The sequence below is a fragment of the Bactrocera dorsalis genome, chromosome 4, assembly GCF_023373825.1.
Source record: "Bactrocera dorsalis isolate Fly_Bdor chromosome 4, ASM2337382v1, whole genome shotgun sequence".
Taxonomy (NCBI): domain Eukaryota; kingdom Metazoa; phylum Arthropoda; class Insecta; order Diptera; family Tephritidae; genus Bactrocera; species Bactrocera dorsalis.
In genome coordinates, this window is record NC_064306.1 from 9,242,375 (window position 1) to 9,257,078 (window position 14,704).

The window sequence follows — 14,704 nt, forward strand, 5'->3', positions numbered from 1 at the left end:
CAGCATTAGAATACAAAAGAAAACGAGAAACCACACAACAAATCACACAAAAACATTAATACTACTAGACAAAGAAAAATGTAGTGTAAACTAAAATGATGTGAAAAATTACAAAAAACGCTATAAATTTTTATAAAAAATGTGAAAAACAAGTTCGCATGAATACCTGGCAACATTTGTTGTCAGTAAATGACAGATCTGTCAACTCACTGACAACCGGACATGCGAGTGGAGCCAGAGGTTTGGTGGGGTATGGTGGTGGGGATGCTTGAGAAAAGTATGTGATGGTAAAATGTATGTGAATGATAGTTAAATATATATACATACATATGTGTGTTTGTATGTATATATGTATGTATTAATATATATATATGTATGTATGACAGTTAATAAAATGCGAGTTTGCGCTGTTCTTCCATTTCATAGTACATTTGCTTTTACCTTCATAAATATGCCAAGCTGTGTTTTTATATAAATATTTATGATTATTTGTATGTATATATATACAAACATATATGTATATATTCCTTTGAAATACTATATTATTGTGACAGCATTTTCAATAAACGTTGATAATCTGCTATTTTGTTTGCCTAGTCCAATAGCTTGCCACGACCATTATCCGGCAGTTTGTGGCTATTCATTGGAGCTCAGAAGCGACTGAATGCTTTTGATTGACACATAAATATATAACACATATACATACATAAGGCTGCATACAAAGAGAGCATACATATACATATATATATATATATATATACATATGTATGTGTATGTATATCAAATGTTCTTTTATCGTAGTAACAGATAGCTTCGTGAATTTTACCTCTGTATACATATATTATGTATGTTTGTGTGTATGTTTACTTACATATTTATATATGTGCCTGTATGCCTTGTATATTTTGTGTCATTGTGCGCCTGGTAAACAAGTCATTTGTATAACTATGCGCACTGCTTGCTAAGTACTTTCTATGGAATTCTTTCTATTGACCCAAGAAGAGCGGCTAAAGTGCAGCGTGAGGCTTGCTTAAAAATATACAAACATACATACAGTATTTTTTTATTGGAAGGTGGCTTCTTACGTAACGTTTTTAATACTTTTTTCAGTTTTATTGCTTCGTTCACATTTTATCTCTCTTCATTTTATTTTACATTATTGTTTTTTTCTCAAATTTGAGAACCTCCCTCTAATGCTTAACTATTTATTTTTCCTTTCATGGCTTCTTTTGCATTTTCTTTTTTATAGCTTACATTTTCCGTTTTTATTGCTTTTCATAGCACCAACGTTTTTCTTTTCATGTCACTTCATTTGCAGCGTGTCCTGCATGCTTTGCGCGCTAAGCTTTTGCGCCATTTGTAACAGAAAAAAAAAATGTTTTTTTTTTCTATTAAATTTTTTTTCTGTATTTCAAATACTTTGGGAAAACTGTTTACATTTGAGAACCACTGCAAATATTTAAAATTCTCTTTTTAGACTTTTTACATTTGAGCACCGCTGCAAAATTATTTGCATGTATGTTTTCTAAGTCTGCAATGTCTCCTCTATATTTTTCAACTGCCTTCATAGCTTTTTCTCTTCCACCTACACCTCCAGTTTTGCCTGCTAGCTCCACTTTACCTTCCTTCCTTTTAGTCGTTAAACCTTCCTTCATTCTTTCATCCTTCAATTCTGCATCTCCTCTACTTCAGCATTTTTCCACTTTGTAAATCTATTGAAAATCGCTTCCTTTACAAATTCTAAGCATTTGCTAAGCAGTCTCATTTACCTGCCATTTATTTACACTCAACCATATTGTTTGTGTTTGGCTATTCAACGCCAGATGGCTTGCGGCCTAGTTTTTCCAAATGAGTTTTCTTTTTTCATAAATTTCTATGGATTCCAATTTGGATAGCGAAAGTATTGACAGCAGAATATAAATGATGTTGGCGCGCTTTTTTAAAAGGCGTACTGTTAGTTTATTTTTTGGTGAAGCAAGATTAATGAAAATGAGTTTTCATTGCAAAATTCTTATTTTCAAAGGACTGCTTAATTTTTATTTAAGACTAAAATTTTGATTATACTTGTATGACTTCTCTTCTCTCTCTGTATTTACCTGTGTCACTAGCTTTATGCTATTTTTGAAATACGCTATATATTCTAGAATTGCAAAGGGTTTGCGAAAACCTTCGGTGAAGACTAGTATCAGAGCTTCCAAGTTAAGGAAAACCTTAGCTTCCAGTTGCCGTATCCTCCCTTTTTCTAATGCAGATTTAGTTACTTTCAAATTTAAAATTGTATCTGTTGTTGTTTAAGCGGCAGAATTCTGTCGAGTTGACAGTCCTTGGCCGGAAAAAAATCTCTGTCCGTTCTGGTTACGTAGACCCGACTGTCGTGGGTACGGAAAATTTTATCTGTCTCTCACCTGAACAGCTCTTTGGAGAGCGATGAGAAATCACTTTAGATGTAAATCGTTGAACTCTGCAGACCATGATATATTTTAAGTGAGTTCAAGCTCTTTTAAAAACTCCGAAAAACGAGATATTTGAACTACCGTAGAACTACCTCACAATAAACTCTTAACGTTCTTGGTCAGCAAGTTCCAAGAGCTGTTTCAACAGCCAATATTTGTATATTATTAGTCTTGAAAGTAACCTACAGTCTTTCTGTTCTAGAGCTCATTGCATACACGCCATCTTAATTGGTTTCAACTAAGAAGTTCCATTCGACTTCTGACGACATCATCCAAATATTTTCTTACATCTTCTTAACTTCTAACCTATTTAAAGTGGATTCATAAATCATTTGTAAAATATATCTGTTAAAAGTCCCATATCTCCAGCGAAAAGAGAAACTCGAACTGGGTGTAAAAGTTGTAGAGATTATGATCTATTGAGAGAATACCGGATAGTGAGTAGAACAACGTTACTGAGTTGTGAGTAATTGAGTAACAACGTACTCTCCATCATTTTCCGCATAATTTCCGCACCTTGCTGATAATATCTTATATAAAAAAGTTATTTTAAATACTTCGAGATTTTTCATTTACATATCTCGCTTTGTCCTATAAAATAGTAGGATTGATTGCAGTCTGTTGGGAATGGGCTTGTTTCTGATCAGTAGGACGAAGTGGTATATGTTTTAAAATTTCTACTTTGTTCTTGAAATTGCTATGAAATAAATTTCTGACTTTTATTTAAATATAATTCTAATTAATATTGTCTAAGATTTTTTTATTCTTAACTAATAAGCATTTTTTCTTCTCTTTACAGGTGAGTACCAAATAAATAGTGATTGGAATGTAAGAAACACTAAAATTTGTGAGTAAAAAAGTGATTTACTATAGAAAATACCTACGATCCATGATCTTTGGTTTAAGTAAAAAAAGTGTTTGAAGATCATTTACATAGAAATAATCGCTTAAAAATAACTTTTCGATCTCGTAACATTACAAATCTCGATTTAAGTTCAATTCAAAGACTTTTAACAGTAACTGTGATCCGTGTTGATCTTCAACCGATCTCACAGATCTTCGCTATTAGGTTTAATATTAATCCCACTATATACTATTCGCCAAAATTACTAAAAAGACATGAAAAGACTCACTAAAATATCAATTAAAAATGTCTACTTAACAGATTTGTTGCAAAAACAAAACAAAAATGTGTCTAAAAAACACCAAAAATTAAGCACTTGTTGAACCGTAGTTCATAAGGCTAAAAAGAGGCCAAACATCAACAAATAGAAACAATAATAAAAACTCATTTGTTTCCGCACACATCTATTCAAACGAACAATTAGACGCTCTTAAAACCCAAAAATATTGTGAGAAAAATATTTTCAACCTTCCACACGTTCAAGGTCTCTTCACTAGCAAAAGCAAGCTAAACAAAGATAACCTCATTTATCTACATAAGATAATTATATTTAATCTTATTATTTATCAGTGGCTTTTGGTTGCTTCGGAACAATTTGTATAAGTAAATTTGAAGAATAAAAATAAACAAAAAGCAATTAGAGCAAATTTGACTTGACTAAAAATGCAAATAGCGCCGATTTTGAAAGAAGCGATAAGGCTTTTGCGGTTGATAATGAGTTGAGCAAGCCAAAAGTCCACGATGAGTCAGTGAGAAGAGCAGAAATTAGCTGGAGATCACTGAAAGATCGTTTAAAGAACAGCTGTCTGTGACGTCAGTGTTTTTGACTGTCTATTTTTGCAAAATTTTTAAACAAAGTTTGTGGAAATAAAGTTTATGAGTGGCTTACAAAAAAAGAAAGTATTCACGATTGTAAAAGAGATCGTTCGAAGTGATCTACAAAAACTTATTCTCTGTTTTCATAAGTTAAACAAAGCTAAATAGGGTTTTGAGTATCTAAGTAGATTTGTATAGGGTGGGCCATATAAAATTTTAAATTTCTAAGATAGGGCGTAAAAGATTGAGTGTAGCGTTTGCTGTATGGCTCGTAGCGCCGTCCTGCTGGAACCAAATGTTGTCCAAGTCTTCCTCTTCAATTTGCTTGAAGAAAAATTCGGTTAACATTGCGCGATATCGCTCACCATTGATGGTTACGGCGGTTCCTTCTTCATTTTCGAAGAAAAATGGGCCGATGATTCCACCAGACCAAAATCCGCACCATACAATGATTCGTGCTGGGTGCATTGGCTTCTCGAAGGTTACGTGCGGGTTTTCTGTGCCCCAAATACCACAATTCTGCTTGTTAACGCAACCATCGAGGTGGAAATGAGCCTCGTCCGAAAAGATGATTTTTCGGTAAAATTGACCATCCTCGGTCAAATTTCGTAAATTTTAGACTTTTTACTGAATATCACTTTCCGAATGGTATTTGACGTTTCCAATGTCGAAATATAGATAATTCAAATTTAAAACGTTAGATGGCCCACCCTATATAATAATAATTTTCTAAAAACTTTTCTCAAACTTATTTTTAAAGTAGGTTATTCCAAAAAATATGATCATCGAATTAGAATAATTCTTATTGGTTTACTATGCAAATCTAATTAGAAAATGTATTACCGGAAATTTGAATTTTGAGTGTCACTATCTTCACTATTTTTTAGTACGACAGCTTCAAAACTGTTGATTTTCGCCAAAATCTGCTGTGATCAGAACTGATCGTCAGGAAAAGTGGCATACTGGTCCTCAAAAAAGAATATATGAAGAACATAATGGCTAATTCAAATTATGAAATAAATAATAAAAATAGTTTGAATAGCACTGTATTAAAATATTTGTATTCTGAAGTTAATAACAGTTAGAAATAGTTGAAGTTGTTGTCTTCAGTAAATAGCCTCAAAATATAGGCTAAATTTGTGAATTTCTGAAAAGTGAGGTTATGATTTTTTTAGTTTTTCACAAAAAGATTAAAAAAGATATAAATAAAAATATTCCAAACCTTATATGGACAACGGTTTCATTTACAAAAAATAAGAATTTTACATTTAAGAGATTTTTTTGAAAAAAGTAAGTAAAAAATTAGCCTATTACAAAAAATTATTTTTAATATGTGTGTTAAAACTTTCAAGTTAAGCTTAAAATACATTTTTTTACCAAAAATTGAGGTTAGGTTTTGTTAGTTTCCAACCACCGTACTTGTTGATCAGAATAAAATTTGTTAGAGAAATTATCGTTATCATCTTTGCAAAGAAAAGTGATAAATATTTACTTTAGTTTAATGATAGTAGACTTGCTGATTACTTTCCCTATTTGTTAGTGGTTATATAAATGCTGCTAATTACCCGGCGACAGAGCCATTTCTAAGGCACGTCTAATGTCTCGCGTATTTCATGTACGTGTTTAACACTGTGGTGTGAAAATTTCTACAGATAAGAGCATTTCTAGCAAATTTGTTTAAAGCTAAAAATATATATGTACATAGCATTTCATTGCTATTATTGCTGTTGTTGTTGATATTTTCGATCACTAGAAACGGTGCTTTGTGTGCTATGCACTTGAGCGTGCATTTTGGAACATCGCCACGCAGCGTCAGCAATTGCCAGCGCTCACTTCCATGCTTCAAATCGCTCATACTTGCTTAGAGAACGTGCTGTTGGTCGCTTAACGGCTCTACAAATGCCTTTTATCTAATATACTACCTGCTTGCTTGCTGCACGCTGCTTCACTTGTCTTATTGTCTCTTCTTTTGTATTTGTTGTTTTCAGTATTTTTCCTTTTTGGCGCGCTCAAAACCTTGTGCTATCGGAAAATGTCAGCATTCATGCTGTTTTACATGTCTGTGTTGTTTTTAGTGTTGTTGTTTGTGTTCTTCTTCCTTTTGTACGGCATTATCAACATGGTTGAGGTAGCATTAGGCATAGCGGCGCATTCTTCTTGTTTATCTCTTGCTTGTAACCAGCGCACCAGCGAGTCAGCCATTGTTGTGCTGCATGTTCAACACTTGCGTTGGCATTTCCTTTGCTACTCCATTGAGCAGGTGATATTTTCGTTATGCACTCTCTGAAACGCACCAACAAACACACGTACTTATAAATATCTTAAATTGTAGTTTATACTCCCTATCCGCTATTTAGGTAGAAAGTGTCAGTTTATTTTTCAAATTTTGTTCTCGGAGAGTTTCTTATCGGCGCGCTCACGACGCGAGTTCTGTCAGAAATGAGCGTGTTGTATGCAGCTGCATATGAGAAATAGTAAAAATACAAATTTTTTAAAATTTTCGAATTTTAGATTTAGTCCTATGCGAAGAAAAATAAAATGAGAGAGTGATTGTCCTAAATATTGCCAGCATTTCTGACTTTTATCTTCACGCAGTTCTCTCATGTCAGTAAATATTAATAATTAGCATAAGTTCTCACTGTAAAACATATGCCGTTTGTAAGTTAATTGGAGCCAGAGTTGACATTTAAAAAAATTGAAAGTTGGTTTCAGAACTGTATAAGGCTTATTATCCGATCTTAAAAAAAACTTCGATTTTGAAAAAAAATAATTTTTTAATAATTAATTATTTTACTTTTATGTGGCAACACTGGTACACATTTTGACTTACCTCCTAACACCAGCAAAAATTTTAGTAGTTATTACAACTCCAAAAAAATTTGTGAAATGCGAAAGTTTTTAAATTTTGTTAATTTTTTTATGTGGCAACACTGCTAAAAATTTTGACTTACTGCCTTACATTACAAATAATTTTAAAAATTATTATAAACCAAAAAAAATCTTGTTTTTGTAAAAAAATTTTGTCTGATATGGCAACACTGCTAAAATTCTGACTTACTGCCTTACGTTACAAATAATTTTAAAAATTATTATAACCCAATAAAAGATTTTATTTTTGTAAAAAAAATATTTTTTATATGGCAACACTGATTTTTGAATTAGTTTTTTTTTAATTTTTATTAAAATTTTATTATATATTTTTTTTTTAATTTTTAATATAATTTTATTATATTTTTTGAATTAAAAACCGTTCAATCACTGCGTCTTCATTTTCGGACAACATTTTGATTTTCAATTTAACTGATTTCCCCAAAAAAATGATTATTGTGAAAAATATTTTTCTTACGGTGGCAACACTGATTTATAATTTTTTTTTAAATATTTTTAATATTGTTGCCTTTCATAATTTCACAAATAAAAATATTTTCTAATTTAAAAATAAATTTTGTACCCTGTGGCAACGCTTTTTTTATTTTCTAGCAAAATAAATTATTTATTTTTTACAAAAATTTTAAAAATGGCAATGCCGACTTCTTCTTTTGAAGTTTTTTGCTTAAAATCTTTCATTCTTATCGGCCAACATTACTTTCTCTCTCCTCTACGATGCCTTTCCACTCTCTCATGCTCTGCTGATCTTTCTGAAGTATCAAATATAGTTACCATTTCATCTTTGAACTCTCCCGAATTGTCTGCTTTTAATCTTTGAAGCAATTATCTGCTCAAATAGCATTGCTGTAAGGATCTCCCGCATTGCATATGTCCCCGCAGTCGCCGTTGTGCCTTGTAGTAGTGCACTGATCGTTTCCGTGTGTGTGCCGAAGTGGTGTGTAAATGTTTTGGGCGGAAAAATCTCAAATGAACTGTACTCAAATATCAAAGTGAACAATTTTTTTGTTGGCAAAATTAATGAATAGTGACAAATATTTAAATTTAAAAAGTATTTGTAAGATAAATATCTAAGTGATCGTGGTTGAAATGTACCTGTTATGCTGATCTTCCTTGACAAGTGCATATATTTTGAAATTATTTTTATTAATAAAGTATTAGAATGTATGAATGATTTCATTTTATGTTAAAACGTAGAAATAAATAATCGCATTTAGCTAAAAACTTAGTGATCGTGTCATTAGCGATCTTCAAAAATTGAAATTTTGTTTCTTTAGCTTTTTTTCAAGCACAACAGTGGTTTCAAAATATTTATTTGTAAAGAAAAATACTTGCAATAATTTAAAAAGTGCGATTTTCTTAAAGTTTGAATGAAAAATGAACAAGTGATCGTGCTTAAAAAGATCCTTATCCTTTAGAGTACATATTTTATTATACTAAACTTTTTATTTTAAATTTTTTTTATATAAAAATATATTTCATCAAAAATTTAACAAAAATTATTAAGTGATCGTTTTCAAAATGATCGTGCTAAAGTACAAAGTTGTTGATAATCAAAATTTTATTTAAAGCAACCATTTTATTACAAGCGAAAACTTTTCCTCAATGTCAGCCATTTATTTCGTTTACCTTTTCCGGCTTTTTGTTTAAACCTTTTTTTCTATAATATCGCCATGTAATTTTTTATTCCGCCAGCCTGCATTCATTTAAGCCGCTCGCACTTCACCTTAAGCATCAAATAACGAATGCTTTGTCTGCAACTGACAATAACTCGTACTTGCACTTATTATAGGCCCGCTACTGTATCACATTTCCAACAGCGTGCCATGCAGAAATCGCAACCAAGCAAAAAAAAATAAAGAAAAATAAAATAAATATAATGAAATAATAGTCTCGTCTTAATTTTCACACCCGATTGTCAAACTGATTGCCGACATTGCCTTGATTTGGCGTTGACGCGGGCCGCAAAAACTCCAGTCGTTTGCGAAAAAGTGAATGTAGTAAAGTAAAATAAAGATATTAAAAAAATAAAAAAACAATTTTTAAAGCATAATGCTGCTAAAGTGCGCTGCCATAAAAAATCAAAAAATAAATCACGTAATTTTGCCGCATCTGCAATAACCATTAAACCCGAACGCAGCTGTTTTTTTATTTAGTTTTTCAATCAACACTTGTTGTCGCCTTAAACGCGCGCCTTACTTCGCTTGTTTTTTCCGCTTGTCACTCAGTTTTATCTCCGCTGTAGTTGTGTGTTGTTTTTGTGAACTTTATTGACCCACTTGCTCTACTTCGGCATGGAATTTTATACGCGCATTTTGGATATTTCACAAAATTTCGGCTTGAACTTGTCGCAGAGTCACATTTATGCGGTGACACGTCGTATTTTCTATGACTTTTGGGATAACGAGCCGAGTAGTTATAGCATCGACTTTAATCCAGGTGAGCCATGAAGAAGAAAAAATGTTTAAGAGTTTTTATGAAAATATTTTAAATGTTCACTGGGTTATTTAAAATTTGAGGTTATAATTAAGGTTTAAGAAAGGTTGACGAAATGTTCACGACAACCTTACCAATAATTTCAAGTATTGGAAACTTGGTTTCATTATTTTAATTTTTTTTAGTTTTTCATCACGATAATTTAAAAAATTTAATTTTTATATTTTAATACGAAATACATTTTTTACCAAACCTAAAAATTTTGATTATGCGATATTTTTCGAATAAAATAATATATTTTTTTTTTAATTAAGAATTGTTAAAAACGTTTTAAAATGTTCAGTGTTTTTTTTTTTTGTTTTTTGAGTTTCTGAATGCTAACTGCTTTGAACTGTTAATGTTTCGATAATTTTTATCGTTTAAATTTATCGATGATTTCGGTCGATACTTTTAATTTTGAACTACTATTGTTTTTGTATTTTTATCGATAAAATTTGTCGATGATTTTCGATAAGTTTAATCGATAAATGGTGTTCACTGTGAATTTGATATATTAATATTTTTTCGTACACTTGAGTTTCTGAATTCTTACTGCTTTGAACTGTTAATGTTTCGATAATTTCTATCGATTAAATTTATCGATGATTTTGGTCAATACTTTTAATTTTGAACTACTATTGTTTTTGTATTTTATAGATAAATCGATAAATATCGATTATTTTGGCCTATAAGTTTAATCGATAAATGCCGTTTACTGTGAACTTTAGATATTTTTTTTTCAATATTGTTTTAATGAATTTTGTTTATTTAATATTTTTCATAATATAATATTTATGTATGTTATTTTGGGTAGCTGTTGAATTAAGTTACTAAGATTTTGCATAATTTCTATTATTTTTCATTATCGATAACAATATGTCGAATTTTGCTTAATTTTATTTTGGTTCCATATGATGAAAATATTGGATATTTTAACTTAAATTGATAAATTTCATCAGATCATAGGTTATCAATACTTTAATCGATAATATATCGATTATTTTTTCATCTAATGAATTATCGCATTGAAAACCTATCGTTTTTAATACTAATATTACTTCATATAATAAATTATCGATTATTAGTTATCGATTTTTTATTTATCGATAGAATAATTTCTATTATTTTTTATTATCGATAACAATATGTCGAATTCATAATTTCATCAGATCATATGTTATCAATACTTTAATCGATAATATATCGATTAGTTTGTCATCTAAATAATTATCGCATTGAAAACCTATCGTTTTTAATACTATTATTACTTCATGTAATAAATTATCGATTGATATACATACATCGATTATTCGTTATCGATTTTTTATTTATCGATAGAATTAGAAGAATTAAATTTTAGTCCAAGAATCATTTTAATCGACAGAAATCAATTTTTTCCTACAGTTTCAAACCTTTCTCCCCATTAACATTTCCTGCTGTCTTCCGCAATACACGTAAAGTAAAGAGGCCATAGCTGTAATAAAAGATTTAATCAACAACTACCATTGCTATATTTGGTCCATGTTATTACTAGTCTTAACACATAAAGTGTTTCTAAACGTTTTACTATACAACAAAAACAGCAATAAACCACAAACTTCATTTCAACAACTGCAACTGATATCAAAGACAATCTTTTGTGTGCATATTCAGCCAAACGTTAGCAGCGAGATGTGCAACATCAACTTCGAGAGCGGCTGCAGCAGCCGCGGCAACTAAAAAATAGTCGGCAAACACCTGACAGTTAAAAATTTGTGCACTTACTTAATTGCCATTTTCACAAACTATTGAAAAATCGTCGACACGAACAATAACAACAACTAGTACATTACAACAATAAAAAAAGTAAATTATTGCACATGCAGTAAGCCGGTTTCATTGAACAACGCCGCATGATCAGTGGATTTGATATGTCGGCTGCCTGTTTTGAGTTGCTTTAGTGACTGTTTGACTGCTGCGGCAGATGTGAGCGCTTGTGCGCGGCGTTGAATGCAATCTGTCAAAATAAAAGCAATTAGCGGCAACTAAGGTAGTTGCAGCAGTTGTGGCACTTGAAAGCAACTATTTTTTGTTGTAGTTAACTGCAACTGCTGCTTTTATTTGTAGTTAAATTTTTTTATAAAATTTATTATTGGAAACCAGTTAGAAAATATCAATATTCTCATAATGTATATGCTTATTGCTTAAAAAATTGCAATTGGTTGATAGATGTTTCTTTCGAACTAGTACTGAAGTCATCCAAATGTGACTAGTTGTTTTGTGATTAGTTTGTAACCAGTCCCTTAAACTAAGAAATTTATATGATATGGATTAAAAAATTGCAATTGGTTGATAGTTATTTCTTTCTAACTAGTACTGAAGTCATCCAAATGTCACTAGTTATTTTGCGATTAGTTTGTAACCAGTTGCTAAAACTAAGAAATTTATACGATATGGATAAATTTTCATTTTTGTATAATTTCAAAATTAATTTAAAATAACTGATTAGCGACTACTTCCGAATTAATGCTTAGATGATTGAAACCGTAACTAGTTATTTTAAGATTAGTAAATTAAATATTTAGTTGTTAAAACTGAAGATATCTTTGTTCTAGTTATATTTTCGAAAGTAATTGCGACTAGTTGATAAACGACTAGTTTCGATGTAGTGCTTATTGTTACTAGTTATATTTACACCAGTTTGTAACTAGTTGTAAAAACTATATTTACATGGTTTCTAGCTTTTCTTGAGTTATGAAAATAATATTAACGAAGAGTGCGTAATGCAATTAAGACTAAATAACGGTAAACGATTGTAAATAACACAAAAATATGCCTAGTATTGCAGCAGCAACTAATAAGTAGTAATCACAATCGTTTTCAAGTAATTTTATAACAGTAAAACATAGCTGAAATGGTTTGTTAAAAGCGCATACAGTGTTGCTAAGGAAAATCACGTACATATGTATGTATGCTTGTATTTATGTATTGAAGTATGTAAGAAATGTTGAATCAATTTACTATTACCGACAGTTAACGGTGTTGCACGACTGTGCAGCAATAACCGCAATGATTTTTCATAAACTGGCATTTCACTCAAGCAATTCGCAGCATTTGTAATTGTTTGCTTGCACATACATACTTACATACATGTGTATATAAATACATATACATACATAGATACATGCCATAGTAATAGATATTTGTGATTTAAACATCCTTTTAATTAATGTATTACCTATTATTCAATCCGTATGCCAATAGCCTCTTTGCTATGCCGTTCCTGCTGTTTACCCTCACAGCTCAACTTACTCTACCTGCCTCTACTAACTCACCTCACCTCTTGGCAGTCAGCTGCCTTGCGTATTTGCACCGCTACTCTTTGTTGTTTTTGTAACATTTATTTATGTTGTTGTACAATAGCATAATTGTTATTGTTGCTTAGACATTGTAATTGCCTTTCCTGCTGCATTTGGCAAACTAAGCCACCTGCCGGTTTGCTTTAAGTGCGGCTGTCAGGTCACTGAAATTGCACGATTGGCTAAGCTGGGTAGAAAAAGATCAAAAGTCAGCGCTGCCAGTGCAATTTAAAATTTATTGCCCATGCTGTCGAAACTACTAGTTTAGTTGGATATTTTTGTGTTATGTTTATGGTTATAGAGAAAATATCTGTTATCTATGATGCTCAAAACGGGCTTTCACTTCGAAAATCATTTTTCACTTGAGCACAAAAGGCATAATATTTATAACTGATTACCGAGTTTCCTTCGTCGAATAATTTGAACTCCTAAACATTTCGGATCCCTTTAAATGCCTAATGGTTCCTTAAAAAGCCAGATAAGTACACCGCAATAAGAATAAAATCTTTGAGGACTCGTTTTCCGTGACAAAAGAAGATCACCATGATCAAATATGTTATCTAATAGCTTTATCTTTATATTTACAGCATCCTTAGAGATTCCTGTATAATCTTCCATGCATAAAAGTCTTAATCTAGCCTTAAATATCTTCAGAGGCGGGCCGCTCATAGATACAAAAACCAATCCACATATTGAACTGGTACTGAGTTCACACGATATGTTCTGTCTCAAACTCAGATTATACATATAAAACATAACTAAAGAAAGAGTTCTCTCTCGAAATACTTTGAAGTACCGAATATTTGAATATAGCGACTGATGTTTTTCTAACTCTGACACAATTGTTTTAATTTTTTTATGATATTGAGCTGAAGCTGAGATCTCACATGTAGAAATGAACTTATTAACCAATTTTGTGCAGAAATAAGACCAAGATAATCTCTGAGCCGCTCAAAACTCTGCAGTCACCGTAGATGATAGGGTAATATTCACGCTGGCATCCTGAGGTTCAACCGATGTAAGATTCAGCTGATTCGTTCTTAATATGTTGTGAAGTAGAAGTAGTTTTTAATGTGTGTAGATCATTTTCCACGCCAGTTTTCTTCGACTTTTATTGTGCCTATGACATCCGTCATTTTTTATTAATACACTTCAGACATTCGTCTATTAGAGTCTTTCAATTATAAGACTACTGATTCGAATATTGCCAAGACTTTTCAGCATTTTAACGATACTCCAGCGTAACACTCTTTCCATGAATAGTTCGTACCTTCTTCCTAAGGTGGCGCCATCTTATTTTCTTCAGCCCTCGAGGGGTCTGTTCCGATAAAATCTTTGAGTAAATCCCAAACCAAACCAAAGTGATCTTCGTATAGATTACGTATTCAGATATTGAATCAATATTTTCACCTTTATTTTCTTCTTCTCTTGTGGGTTTTTATTTCGTTTTTTGAGAATTGAGTTCTTGGCAATCGGAAGCATGGACCAATTATCGGATTTATAAAGCATATCGGTAATTAGTTGAGCCAAACTACTCCAATTCTTAAAAAATATTTTTTATTCTGGAACAATGGTACTCCAGATTTGATGTTGGATGAGCTTTGCATTAGGAAGCTTATATCTGAAAAAAAGCCGAGGTCGCTTAATCGTTAAGAAGAATACTAATTTCGAGATAATAGTCTCGGCAGTATTATTGAATTTGTTATTGGTCCGTCATCATTGATTTAGTTTTGTACATATGTATATTGCTTTCTAATGTTCATATATATAAATACTTATAGCATAAAAGCATGAGTTTTTAAATCTTATGTTGCGATATTTTAAAATATTAA

At 31.4% G+C, this 14,704-nt stretch overlaps 1 protein-coding gene across 10 annotated transcripts in view; it reads left to right on the top strand.

Annotated features, from left to right (window-relative positions):
* LOC105228580 (ras GTPase-activating protein raskol) overlaps positions 1–14,704 on the top strand; it is a 254,245-nt gene that overhangs the window by 223,710 nt on the left and 15,831 nt on the right. Inside the window, exon 1 of one of the 10 annotated variants that reach the window (XM_049455599.1) lies at positions 8,638–9,498. The exons of the other annotated variants lie outside the window; for them this stretch is intronic. Coding sequence (XP_049311556.1) covers positions 9,354–9,498 — 145 coding nt within the window. The 5' untranslated portion in view covers positions 8,638–9,353. Of the gene's footprint in view, positions 1–8,637; positions 9,499–14,704 lie in introns of those variants that run through there. 10 annotated transcript variants of the gene reach the window in all.